The sequence below is a fragment of the Sceloporus occidentalis genome, unplaced genomic scaffold, assembly GCF_023333645.1.
Source record: "Sceloporus occidentalis isolate IW3139 unplaced genomic scaffold, rSceOcc1.0.p SCAF_51, whole genome shotgun sequence".
Taxonomy (NCBI): domain Eukaryota; kingdom Metazoa; phylum Chordata; class Lepidosauria; order Squamata; family Phrynosomatidae; genus Sceloporus; species Sceloporus occidentalis.
The window spans coordinates 3457181-3471849 of NW_028317031.1; the positions used below are offsets into that span (position 1 = coordinate 3457181).

The window sequence follows — 14669 nt, forward strand, 5'->3', positions numbered from 1 at the left end:
ACTTCAATTCTCACATATATATATTTTCAGTAATGTGTGTTCCAAATTGTCCTCAATTTTAATTTCTACCCCTAATATGCAACATTTAGCTTTTTTTTTTTCTTCTTAACCCCTTCACTTGAGCATTATTCCTGGATAACTCCTGTATGTGACGGCTTGCTGGTACTTCTGTGTTAGTCTCTAGCGCTGGGGGTTCTGGGTTCTTGGCCAACAGGAGAATTCCAATGTTATCTTCTCCGACGGGTCACGGGAAATAGAAGAATTTGCATGAAACACCCTGGCTGTGTGTTTGATGGAAACGTATAAAAAGTCTTTGGTCGTTTTGCTCGATTTTTATCTATCATCTCTTTAAAGGAGAACACGCACCATTTTCTTATTACTAGGATCACATTGAAAATGTTTTCAGGCAGCTGCATGTTAGCCATTTGTGTGGATCTGTAATCTTGGCATCATTTACAAGACAAACACCGGACTCCTTATCATGCTGCCTGTGGGAAGCAGTACAATGGCTCATTGTTATCACCCAGCCCAACTCTGAGGGCTTATCCGCTAAAAGGCGGGTAGCCAGGAGCATCTGAGGTGCGGGTTCAGTGTAATAAAGCCTATTAAAGGGCCAACGCTGGTAAGTTTTCACTAATACAGTGTACAGGGCCAACCAAGCTCTTTCTGCAGAAGAAGCTCACTTTAGTTGAAACTAAGCTATCCTGACAACTCTTAAGTGAATGGAACTTATAGAGGATTTCACTAATTAGAATGAGAACCAGGTTTGTCAGTTCTAGCCTATATTATTGCTCATATTACTATTTTATGCTGAAGCATATTCCCTTTCTACAACCCTATGAGTCTTTATCTTGCTGGGATAGCTTCACAAATACACACAATGGCACATTTATAATGACAAATCTTGAGGAATGCTGCGCCACTTGCTGTAGATCTATTGCCAAGACGCTTAGGATGCTTTAAATCACTTGTAAGTATGTAAAGTCCACTGTTTCTAATCCAGGTTTATTAAATACATTCAGATAGTTGACTGATGCGAAAATCATCTGCTGTTTAATGGTTACTGGTTAGTGAAGACTTCTGGGTGTTCCTGCTTTTTTTTTTTTTTTTATAAAGCGGTGTCATTCCGCAGTGCTGTACAACGTGTGACCCGGACATTTACAGAAACTAAAGGTAAGGAGCGCCCGGCTCAATCGAGCTTACCCTTCTAAACCAGGATCACCGGAGTAGGTTCTGGTGGGGATGGGCAGCCACCCAACCTAGGGCATAGTCAGTAAATGGCATTTAACAGCACAGATATATTTAGATCCCACAAGAAATATAAATATCAAGGTTTTTATTACAAGGAATGGTATACAACAACTTTAAATTATTTATTTAGTTCATATACAAAATGAAAACTGAGCAACATGACCTCAGACTGCTCCATGGAGGTACATTGCCCAAAACTTTCGAAATGTTTCTGGCTGTAAACCAGACACTCCAGCAGGTGCCTAATAAAGAAAGATTAACTACATAAGTTACACTGCAGAATGGATACCTTATAACAGTTCATTTAAAAAAATAAAGCCCTACCACTGTAGAAGGTATAGAATACAGTCAATGATATCCAAGTAAGTAGCTAGAGCTCAGAATATGAATCCAGCTGGCTTCGTTAAGGGTGTGTGTGTACGTGTACGCGTGCGTCCGCGCACATTGAATACCTGCGTCACCATGAGAAACACCTTGGGGGTATTCTTTTTGTCTCAGTAACAAGTGCCCTCTAGGTCATATTCACTCAGGTAAATATTCTCTGCAATTTAAGACTTTTTTTAAACCCAAAAGCTTGTCAGTTTCTCAGATTTAAACCAGGAAATGGTGATCAACGTATGAATCAGCGCCAGGAACCCTCTCGTAGCAGTTGCATCTTGTATTCTGATAAAGGGGGTAACCCATCCTCTGTCTTGTTTCTCTTAATGAATGGGTACTTCTAATACAGGTATTTCAAAATCAAGTATAAGCTATTGTATAGAACTACTTGTATTACAAAATTAGTTTCAAAGTTTATAAAAATTGTATGCAGCATTGTGAAAGAAATTGCACAACTCACCAGAACAACTTTCCTCTTCATTTGTGGAACACGGAAGGCGGTATCGTATAACGGCTGGTCAGCATCAATCCAGACAAGATTTTTAACGCCATCATCAGACTCCAGATCCAGCGTGTTCAGCTGGAATGCCACAAAGTGGAAGAGCTGTCCATCAGTTGCAATACCTTGAACATAGACTGGCTGCTTCAAGACCTTTGATTCCTCCTAAAAGTTGAAGGATGTAGATTATAAATCATGGATTAATGTTACAATTCTTTGGAAAAAAAATAATATATATATACATTTTTGGACATCTTCTAGTTTAGAGAACAGTGTCAGAAAACCCAAAGGTTAAAAAATGAATTCAAGAACATCATTTGGCATTATTATTGCTTATTGGCACTTGCAGCCACACAGTAGTAGATTCCAAACCCACAGCGCAGCTGATAAGCTTATAATGCAGCAAATCATTTAAAAATAAACAAACCCTGAACACTTAACAGATATACCTGATCTCCCAGTAATATAAAACCTGCAACAAAGGAAGGCAATCAGCATGCACCGAGCAAAGAAATGCTATTTACAACATCACCATTGTACAGCGCTACAGAATTTGATGGCGCTATATAAAACAATAATAATCATAAGCATTTCAACATAGGGATTTCTTTCATATACTGTGAGGGATTTCCCAATATCTATGCTTGGGATGGTACATGCAGTGATGTGTATTTGCTGGGTGTGCATTGTTGTGTGTACACATTTTGTCATTTCAGCAGCAGCACAAAACCTCTCTTCATAACCTCATTAGGGTGTGCTTTTCTTTTTTCTATTAACTTTTTTTCCACAGGCATTAAACACAATGCCGTATGTTTGCATTAACAAAAGTGTCATTTTATCTCCTTTTTGCTCTTATCAGCCATATGATATCTTATGGGTTACTTTCCCTTCACAACACTGAGCTGATTCTTTTTATCAACGCAATGAAGTCAGTTTCATTAAGTCAGAGTATCTGATTAACAGTAAGGCATTCTATTGCTTACCACAAGCAGCTTAATACAGAGTCGGGTTGTTTGTCTAGTAGATAACAGTGCCAGAACACACATAAAATAAATATACAGATGTCTGAAAACATTAAAAAAAACCAGCAGAATAGTTTGAATACTTATTTTTAACCCGATACTGGTATCAGTATTCCCCTTAAGCAATAGCAGCTTTTCGTTACCCTTTTTTTACTCCAACATGAAAGACACGTTCATGCAGAGAACACATTAAGAACTTAACTCACCCCATTCAGAATCTTAGCTTTAGCCAAAGCGCTGCCGAATGCTAGCATGATCATCTTGGCCCGGAGCTGGTCTGGCAGGAATCTGGCTTTGGTGCTACACGGATCCATAATGAATATGGTGTGAGGGTCAGGGAACGGGTAACCCTCTTTGAACCCTGTGTGAGATGAATTTACCATAAATCAATTATTTTTATAAAAGAACAGACCTTTCAAAAGATAAGTTAAAATATGCTATAGCTTTAGTTTTTGATGAAAAAAATGGAATGTTTTAATTTTTCACTTTTTCCCATGGTTATATGTAGCTTTTCACACGCAGCAGACATGGACTGGGTGCTACTGGGTTTAATCCTGAACCTATTGACAGGCAGGACTTAAGGGGTCACTCCAGTGCAGCCCTCAAAACAAAGACTTCACCTTAAAGTACTCAACTACTTACTGTTAGGGGGCAGCTTCTTCTAGGTGGGCCCGTTTTTGCACCAGATTTGGCTGGAAAGTTGTATTGAAATCCGTGGGAGCGCTTTCTGTGCAGTGGTCTCATTAGACCCCCTGGAATTCCTGCATGAGCCGCTATTTAAGCTGGCTGGCAGCGAGTACAGCGAGTGTGAATATAAAGAGGACGCTCAGCGATCATATCCATTAACGTGCATATGATAGCTGAAGCGTCTCTTCGTATTCTGTGGTAAAGCCAAGAGATTCCGTAAATCTCTGCTAATCGCAAAGTGGCTGTTACAGATTCATGGAATGTATACTACATGTAAAGCAGGGGCTTAACGCTGGACCACCCATCAAGTAAGGAACAGATACCTAAATCATTGTGGTTCTTGTATACATTGACTTCCTGAAGGTCAATAGCAGGAGATATGGGGTACAGGGATTCCAGTTTATGGGGCACAGTGTCCTGAATCTCGCTCTCCGAGGCCAGGGGAGGCAGCGGGGCTTTGGCATTTAGAAGAAAGCCGCTGATCCCTCGCACATGAAAAGTGTCAGAACCTGTAAAAGAGACAGATATTTCAGCACATCAACTCTATTGTGTAATTTATATATATATATCCTGATCTTTTGTGCATTTTATATTTTATCACATCAGAACAACTGCTGTACAGATCCACCCAGGGTTGGATCATCAATCAAGGCATGGAATTTAATCATCTCTAGACCAACCTTAATTATGTTTAGAAGCCAGGAAGGAATATGCCAGCAGGAGTTAATAAAACATCAGTTGGGCTTAAAATAAAACCACTAAACATCACTATAATGGGACAGCGATGGCTACATTTAAGCGGTGTGTCGGATCCGTACTATAATACAGTATTCCATCCTCTCGGGTATACTGCTGAGACGAGACCTACCCCTTTGCCAGTAAGTTGACAGACGACAGTTCTCAACCATGCTTCTTTCAGAAAGCGCCGGGAATTTACTGTTCTGCGTCCGACACAAATGCAGCAGGCCTTGTAACAGTTTAGGGCTTCGAAAGGAGAAAGAAATGAGTAAAATCAGCCTGATATACATTAGCTCTATGGCTCTATACAAGATGTCAGAGTTTGCGTTCATGTATGAAACATTTTGAGCCTCATCTAACTTAACACGATATATTTTTCACTTAATAGGCGTCTCCAATAAGGGAGACGAGCAGATTTTGTTATCGGGTGTTAGGTTTATGACATTAGACATGCTTGTCCGGTTCTCAGCAGTGGAGGAACTTAATTGCTGATCTGCTGATTGCGCATGGATATGGCCGACGTGCACTGCTGGCTATCACACATATATGATCGCGGACACCTACCAGTATTCCTCTCTGATGGGCTGCTCTTCAGTGTTGCTCCATAAACACGCTTGGGCTATGGTATTGTGCACCAGCTCTTCATGGTTCGGGAACTGATAGTCTGGATTTTCACAAATGCTCATTATCTTCTGTGGTAAGCCTTCAATCATCTTCGTCTTGGTCAGCCATAGTGCTTGTTTTACCCCTACATGAATTAAGATAATATTTTGTGCTTCAGGCCATCATTTAGCTATAACCCATACCTTCAAACGGCATCGAGGAGACGTTCATGCATTGCCCTATACTGTGCAGCCATTTATAACTTTCAAAAAATACTATATACATGAAAATGTTTCCACCCCTCTTACTGTACAAGGGACCGTCCACAACATGCCCACCTTTCCCCTGGGCACGTCAAGGGACCGCCTGCAGCATTCCCACCTTTCCCCTGGGCACGTCAAGGGACTGTCTACAACATGCCCACCTTTCCCCCGGGCACGTCAAGGGACCATCCACAACATGCCCACCTATCCCCAGGGCACGTAAAGGGACCGTCCACAACATGCCCACCTACCCTAGAAACACAGAACTCCCACCTTTCCCTGTCACAAGGCATTGCCGATAGCACTCCCGCCCTTCCGAGGCGCGTCAAAACGTGACCCATAGCCGGTCTACCCTTCCCGAGTGTGGCATGGGAGCTCCACAACATCCCTTCTTGGGATATCCAAGGTGACCCAATGCACCCATCTTCAATGGCACATGAATTGACCCGCCATTGACAGATCACTGTGTGACATGGAGAGTGACCCTCTTCAGGAGCCCTTCTATCCTGCTGTCCTCTGTGGTAAATTAATGGATGCATCTCACTACCTACCGCCCAGCAAACGGCAGCTTCGTTGAAACACAAAGGACGGCCGCTCTTTATACAACTTCATTTCCTCCGGGGCAGGAGCCCGGTAATGAAAAGGGTCTGACCAGTCCTTCTTAAAGTCCGGGAACCGGGGACGTGCCAGCCACGGGAGATAGTACATACGATCAGCGTACGTGATGCGCTCAAGGCCCGGGATTTCAGGGGGTTCTTTCCGGACCTGTTGCCCTTGCCGTTTGCCCCAGCCGGCAGGAGCACTCAGGCACCGGAGGCCGGTACGGCGGCGGAGACATGACAAACCGGCCCCGGACACAGCCTGAGTCAGTATGGACGCCGCCATGTTTCCGCGCAAGGCCTGATGGGTTGTAACCTTTCAACCCAGGAACTCCTCAATATCCCGGGTAAGCGGCCAAAATGGTTTCTGGAACAGACAGAGCAATGAAATGCTCCGGTAGTACGGCAACTCCGTCAGTGTGACCGGGGCGGGGTGTAAACGGGAATAGAGGGGGGTAATAGTGTACAGACAGAATTGGGGGGGTTGTAACAGGGCATAATGAGGCATGGTGGGGGCAATAGAGTATAAAATAAACAGGAATTCGAGGGGTAATAGTGTATAAACCGGAATGGCGGGGGCGATGGTGTACAGATGGGGATGGGGGGGTAATAGTATGTAAGGCTCGGTGCATTATCCTCTATCTTCAGAGGGGAGGTCTGTGTTTAAATGACATGGTGGAAGAGCAGATATTTTTGTGAAAATCCTTTATTACAGCAGTTTCGGAATATGGAAAGTAGAGCGGAGAAACATAGAGTTTGATGGCTAGCTTTATGCCTGTCCCATGCGTCGTTAAATATCCTTACTGCGTTAGCCTCTCCCACGTATGCTGGGAGACTGATCCACTTATCTACCACCTGTTCTAACCTCCAAAAGTAAATTACATAGCATAGCTCATAAAATTAAAGCGCCAGTGGCAAAAATGAGTACTAATCTCTATTTCATGATAACGTATAATTAATGACATTCAGTGTATTTAAAGAAATTATATATATAATATGCTGCCATCTCATAATTTTTGATGCCTTCCGACCTATTAAGCTCGCTGTCTCCTCTGCTGTGTTCTCCAAAGCGCGCACACTTTTCACAGGTATGAGTGCGGCCCTGGACTATGTGAGATGTATAATGGTTTTATTCATCACGTGTACAGCAGGGGGCAGCACCTTACCCAGGCTGCCCAACAATATGTGTGTCCTGGAAAGCAGGGCTGATGTGGTCACCTTATCGAGTGTCGATTTACTAGTAACTAGGGTCAGTAATTGTTAGAGGGTTAGAGGCGTAACAGAATATATGGAGAAACCCCAGAGAACAAGAAAGCATCCACATCCATCGTTATAAGCAGGAGAGAACAGCACGCCAGATAGTTTACAGAGAGGGTGGTAGATATATGGAACAGCCGCTAATACAGTGAGGGAATTGAAACATGCATGGGTTAGACATTGTTATGCTAAATCTAAAACAAGACGAACGACTTAAGGTCTGAGTCTTTACATCACGAAAATGGGCGGAATGGTTCTTATTTGACGTGGAATTCCATGTTTATCACATCGACTCGATGAACAGTAGACTGGAAGCCATTCATGTTTTAAATACAAAGCATCGTGGGAAATAATATTAATAAGTTTGAAGATCGCAGTAAGTTAACTACTTTACTGGAAGTGTGATTTCTCAGACTGGAGGAGGACAAGGACCGTTATTCATTGAGGTGAATTGTAACCCATAATCACAGTCATTAGAACCCAAATCTATCACCAGGTTCTAAAGCCCTACAAGTCACAATAAACAAACATCAGAACATCTATTCATAAATCTTATTGTGTAAATAAAGTTCTATCACCGGGTCACATGGCTTCTTGGCGTTTTGGCTAAGGTCGTGCGAGTACCTGTGTCGGGGGGATCTTGGACCTCTGGCCTTAAAGCCAGAAGTGCAGTGAAGCCCCGCGATGTTTTTTCTGGTTGCACTCAGATTGGATCGGGGTCTGGATGGACGCACTCGCACCAGGCACTTTTGGTCCATTCATGCACCTTTTTTTACTAGCCCCAGACGTCTTAGGCTAGGAGGCGGTGTAGGAATTTTTATGGGAACTGACCTAAGAAGGCTGGGGTCTTGATTGTCACATTGTTTTGTTTTACCTTGCACTTTATTTTTATGCACTGAGCATGAAGTTTAATTTGTAATCACCTAAAATGTCCACGGCATAACCAGATCCCCAGGAATGATTGAGGTGCTTTCAGTGACCCTTCTCCTTGCTGGGGAGGGTCAAGAAGATCTGGCAATCCTGCAGGGCTTTTGGCCAGAAGGGCTCTCATGCTTTTGGGGAGTGCAACCTCTGAAGACCTGGGGGTCTGTTGGCTGCCATGACCCCTATGGGCACCAGCACCGTTTTTCACACCGGGTCACAGTCATAAAACAAGTCTCCAGCCACCCCACGTAAATGAACAGCAGCCCTCTTTGGCCACTGGAAACACTGAGATGCAGAGTAGTAGGTTTGTGGTAGTAACAGATTTGGAGCACCGGAAATTGGCTTGAATTTTTTACATTTATTTCCTTTTCCCTCTTTTTTTGGCCCAAGTACGGTTTACCTCGCCTTCCTAAATTGAATTTTAATTGGCGCATTGACGTCTCATCTCTTTGGTGAGTTGGCCAGTGCATATGGAGGTAAACATGTTCTGTGTAGGGTTTTAGATTCCTTGGCTTCTTTGTTCTCCCCGTCTCCCCGACCTAAAGGGCTCTGTTATATCCTCACGCGTGTTGTGTTCTGTAGGTGATGGATGATGTGGACTGGCTGTCTCTGAGACCGGTGGAGCCTTCACCTGCTCAGTGTTGTGGCAGTGGCTGCTCCCCCTGTATATACGACGTCTACCAGGCTGATCTGAGTCGTTGGGAGAAGGCCAAGGAGGCTGGGGATGCAGAACTCCTAAACAGGAGAAAAGCAGAGGTACTGATATGGGAAGAAATCATTTCTGTCTCCGAAACGTACTGATCAGTCGTCCCATACAGGAGGTGAAGGCAGGCGTGTGCATCCCGTGTCCAGGATTCAACCGCGTTGCTGCCAGTCCGTGCCATTGAGACACTAGAGTGATAGACATGTTTAACATACCACAGGCCTCAGCAAACTGGTTCCGCAGAACATGGGAAGGCTGGTGGACATCTTGTGTGCCATTTAAGCAGACATAAACCAAATCAACATGGCTATTCCTTTAAATGGAAACCAGACCACCACACGGTGGATGTTCTTATTATGCTGTGAGGCATGCGATGTATATTATGTCATTGTCTTCTCAGCTTTTTAATTCCATACGTTACGCCTTGTTTCCTAGACCAATGACTTGTTCCTGAGCGCAGAGTCATTCACAGCATTTGAGCTTTTACTAGTGGAACGGGAGACGGAGGATACTAATCGCTACAGATTTAAAATCCCAAACGGGAGCAACTTGGGACACACATTAGGACAGCATGTCATACTCAGGTAATAGTTCCTGTCAGCCGAGGAGACGCGAGACCTCAAACAGTCTCTGCCAGGCTACTGGATCGTTTGGCCATGTTTTATTTACTCCTACAATATTGTGTTTCTACATACATACATACATACATACATATAAAACCATCGCCACAGATATAAAACACCAGTGGATTAGCTGTACCAGAAAATAAATACATAAACAGGAAATGGGGATTATTTAAGGGATTTTTTTTTTTTTTAGAAAACATTTCTTAATACTATAATTCTATACTACTCTGTTTGTAACCTGTTGCATGCACATAGGATCAGTAGGTATATAAACATACAAATTTTCTTGCATTTATTAGATATATATACATATATACATACATACACACACACCAATCAGCCATAAGATGATGACCACCTGCATAATAATGTAGGCGCTTTCGGCAGTGCTCAGGGGTCAGCATGGGCACCCCACGAGAGCTGCAGTTTTGAAGATACTCAGACCCAGTTGTCTACCATCACAATTTGGCTCTTCTCAGAGCGTCTCAGATCCTTACATTTCCCCATTTTCCCTGCTTCTAACACATCAATTTTCGAGGATGAAATGTTCACTCGCTACCTAATATATCCCACCTATGATCAGTGTTATTCACTTCACCTGTCAGTGATCATAATGTTATGGTTGATCGGTGTATAATAAATAGCTTATTATCCTTGAGCTTTATTATTACTATGCCAAATTTTTTCACCTCATAAGAAATTGTGAGAAATTGAAGTTTGCCTGCAATATGTTGCCGGCGTTCCCTGCCCGCTTCATTCATTCTTTCAGGTTTACATATGAAAGTATGATTATAGCCGTGATGATCCACGCCATTCAATTCCCAAGATTACAGATACGGTATATTTTTTTAATGAATCAAAGAGGAGAATAACAGGAGTGATTGGGACCGCCCCATACAAGCCCCCCTACCGTCTATCCAATCAACATCAACTTAGGGACTTTTAAATTTGGCGCCTGAAGCTGGGAAATTTCTCAAAACCCCTAACTAAGCTGAGTTTCTGTTCAGTGAAATGTGTGTTGGGTTTAATTAACTTTACGTTATACTCTGCTTTTCCTTTTTCATTACACGACTCTGTGGGGAGCCTCGCGGCACCCACAGGAAAGCATCGGGTGCTGGATTCATGATGGCAGCCCTGCAAAACCCTGGGCGCCAGGAAGTGGTCTCTAGTCGCCATGGCGACCTGGCACCCGGGGTTTGTAGAGCCCTGTCCTACACCATATTCCTAACACCGGGTATTCTTTCAGTGTATGCAACTTTTTTTTTTTATTCTTAGAGGTACGGTCAATGGTATGGAAGTCCAAAGAGCCTACACTCCGATAAACCGTGTGGATACAAAAGGCTACTTTGAAGTTTTAATCAAGGTAAATATGTATTTCATGTCGTTACAAAGGAAGCTATCATCTTGTTACAATACAGATCAATTAAATTGGTAATGATAATATGTGAGAATGAGTACAAATGAGGAGCCTGCAAGAATGTTTTAAATGGCCAGGTTTGATTTTTTGGTAGCAGTGAAGAAGGGAAAAATCCTCAGAGAATGATGTAAAATCTACAATGACAAAATCAGAGATGGTGCAAATTCTTTTAAACACAATTGTTTATTTGTACAGCCCTATATCAGCAATACCTGAGCTGCGTCATCATTATTGGATTTCAGTGACATCACACTGTGACGTTCGTTAATATGTGTTTGAGAATTCTGTTTTTGTGCAGTTATATAAACACGGCTTGATGTCGCAGTATATAAAGAAATGGAAAGCAGGAGACTGGATTGAATGGCGGGGGGCTTTCGGTGGATTTTCCTACAAGCCCAACCAGGTAAGGGATGTGACCTTTTTAGTGGATTCTGGGAGTGATTTTTACTTTAAGTAACAATACTTGTATCGGGGCCTCTGCAACATTCCTTATCCGTCTGCTATTTGGCATGCAGGATATGTGTTTGGGCAAACATACCTACTGACACGTGATGTGATACTCTCACAAATAAAATAGAAGGGGGATTAAAGGGACGCTCCCGCCATCATATGCATATGTAAGCTGCATGGTCCGTGTAAATTATCATGTCTGTTTTGCATTTGCTCCTTTACACGCAGGAGATGAGTTATTTTTATATAATTATGAATTCAGAGGAACAATTAAAATAACAGATCTGCAAAGCTTTATTGCACTCTCTACTATATTATAAATATAGTAAATATTATACAACTTGCAGGATCAATCCAAGACCAAATGCATTAAAAGCAAGAATGATGTGACATTAGTACTTGGTTCAGGTGACATCATGCAATACATGCCTTGCTTGTGCAACATCTTATTCAGTGATGTCCGGTGAAAGGGTTACATACATTATAACATAGCATCTGCCCTGGTTATCTGTTCTGAAATGCGTGCTATTCTCTGAAGTCTTTACTTGTTACAGTATGGGGAGCTCCTTATGGTGTGCTCGGGTACTGGCATCGCTCCAATGCTGCCAATCCTCAGCTGTGTAACGGATAATGAAGAGGACGAAACGTTCATAACTTTGGTGATTTGCTGTCGCACGTTTGAGAATATTTATATGAAGGGCTATCTACGGGAACAAGCACGGTTTTGGAACGTGCGAATGTTTTATGTCCTCAGCCAGGTGACTATAATTTCTTTCCGACTGCCATGTGGAGTTAGAGACTTAATTGCTGCTGCAGCTAATATTGGTACTGATTGTTGGCGATAACATTCATGTATTTCCCCCTCTTATTTAGCAATTACCATTCTTGCCATTCTTCTACATTATCCAATGTTCATGTCCTTGCCCTCTGTACTTTGCATTGCAGGAGCAGTCATTACTAAATCTACCCCTGAGCTATCGTGAGAACACAAAACTTGGCAGGATTGACTCCATCTTCGTAACAGAGGTGTTGGGGACATGCAGACGGGAACCATACGTACTTATCTGTGGCTCTTTAACATTTAATGAGCATGTGATTGGGATTGTGAAACTGCTGAAAATAAAGGACAGTTCCATTTTTATTTTTTAAATTATTATTTTTTTTAATTACATTTTTAGGACATTAAAGAAGTTACACTATGTGGAATCATGTTATACATGTACATGTATGTGTATGTACGTCCCCTCACCTATCACCATTAAATACTGTATATATATATATATATATATATATATGTAGTTACATTACTGCGCTAGAAAAATAAAATGGAAATAAGATGCAGAATATTTGGATGGGGAGAATTTTATACCATTTAGGAAAAAAATAGGCTGGTAAGAGAATCAGTATTTTTGAAGTGATTGTAGGCCTAAAAAAACAATGACATATCACATGTGGTGACTGGGTCTACAGGCTGGACAATAATGATCTAAACTACCCATTGATAAACTAAAGTTTAAATATCAACCAGAGGAAAGATGACTGACGTGAAACAGGAAGAATTATGCCTTAAGGAAACTTTTGTTTTAGTCTGCAACATAGCTGGATTATGTGACACTACTATATGTTAAACATATATAAATACATAAGAACTTGTGATATATCTATATTATACCCCAAGGAATGTGTAAGTCATATAAGGTCAGATATGACATTAAGGTCAAATGCACATCAGAGGTCTCATTTTCTAGCGTCAATAGCCAAAGAAAACAATGACCGACTAGACTTCAGTGTGCATTAAAAATATTTTAAAAATGGGGTGTACATGGTGTCTTTAATTTCTATAGTGCCCATGATTTCTATAGTGCAAAATGCAGTAGGCGACTCTACAGACAAGGGGACAAGCCGATGCAGTGCATTATCACCTACGGGATTATCCACATAGGTTCATGTACTATATCTCTTCAGTGCCCTTTGTGAGCTGTGAAAATAAATATTATTCAAAGTACACCGCATACACCAAAACAACACAAAACAGTGTGCGGTTCTCATAACTGCAGGAGGTGACATTGTCTGAGTGCGAGTCCCACAAACATTGACTGGTCACCGTAACGTCCTCTCGATGTTTGCTACCGATGGCCATGTTGCAGATCAGTTTGTATCTGGGAGGCGTTAATCTGCGTACAATTCTTTTTGCTTCTTCACACAAGTCCTTGGTAAGGCTGGCACATGTATCAGGGTCGTAAGTCACATCTTTGAGCCTTGAGGCTAAGAATTCATCAATAAGCTCCTTTGCTTGTGCATATGGGAACTTCTGCTTGGGGTTTGCAGATGACGCGGGAACCTGCGTACAAGGCGCGAGATATGGCATCATATTATATGACGTTGTGTGATCCCAGTTGGATATACATACGCAATAATATGCAGAAAGGCATTGGCCATCTAAAGATATATTAGGACACCGTTGTACTGATATAGAGTGGAGAAGTCATTGACATACAGATAAACATTACTATAATTTAATGCAAATGTCTTTATAAATAGTTTGGACCAGATCCTCAATATGCTTCAACGTCCTTGTGTTAAACATCACCCGGCACTAATGCAGAAAACTCTGAATTTAACACCGCATGTTAAAAAAACAACCTATACTCAGATTCTCATGTACTAATTCAACTAAATATTGTCCCTTTTACAAAAAAAAAATAGACAACGCTTGCATTGGGCTCCTGTCCAGCCGGAGGCCTGTTAGTATTTTTTTCCTTTAAGAGTTTTTGTACACCCCTAATCTGAGAAGGCTATTCTATTTATATATATTATTACAATAGCACAATACCCCCTGGCTTCCCGCTGGATAACAAAGGTCCAGAACACAACACTATGTATATAACAATGATACAATGTTACCTAGTGATAGATTACATGTCTCAAGCAATATTGTTCCATAATACCTATAGGCTGTGAAGTCGCCAAGCCCATTATTCAGTAAATATGGTCTTTATACTGGGAGAAAATAGCTCCTGTTTACATACGTCACATTAGGTATTTTTGTGGTTCACGGCAAAGAGGACACTCCTTCACAACTTATGGAGCTGTGGTGACCACAAGCCTATGCATTGTGTTACGGTTTATGTAGGACAATGCAATGTTTCAAAAGAGAATCGGACCGGCTCAGAGTCCGTAAAGATTGATGTCCAGCTAATGTTATTTGTACAAGCGATAGTGGAGAACGCAACCTTGAATAAAGTGATATTG

General features: G+C 41.9%; 2 protein-coding genes across 2 annotated transcripts; one reads left to right on the forward strand and one right to left on the reverse strand.

The window, feature by feature from the left end:
- Nucleotides 1-1415: 1415 nt before the first annotated feature.
- LOC149288461 (large ribosomal subunit protein mL37-like) lies at nucleotides 1416-6326 on the reverse strand. Its single transcript, XM_089491645.1, has 7 exons — nucleotides 5993-6326; nucleotides 5140-5323; nucleotides 4706-4821; nucleotides 4161-4346; nucleotides 3357-3511; nucleotides 2090-2293; nucleotides 1416-1493 (listed from the first exon to the last, which is right to left on the reverse strand). The coding sequence occupies exons 1-7, from the start codon at nucleotides 6324-6326 to the stop codon at nucleotides 1416-1418; spliced, it is 1257 nt and encodes a 418-aa protein (XP_089347771.1).
- Nucleotides 6327-8806: 2480 nt separating this feature from the next.
- On the forward strand, nucleotides 8807-12566 carry LOC149288462 (NADH-cytochrome b5 reductase-like). The gene is made up of 6 exons (XM_089491808.1): nucleotides 8807-8977; nucleotides 9360-9508; nucleotides 10826-10913; nucleotides 11266-11370; nucleotides 11972-12175; nucleotides 12363-12566. Exons 1-6 carry the CDS (start codon nucleotides 8807-8809, stop codon nucleotides 12564-12566), a joined length of 921 nt encoding a protein of 306 aa, XP_089347934.1.
- The last annotated feature ends 2103 nt before the right edge of the window (nucleotides 12567-14669 follow it).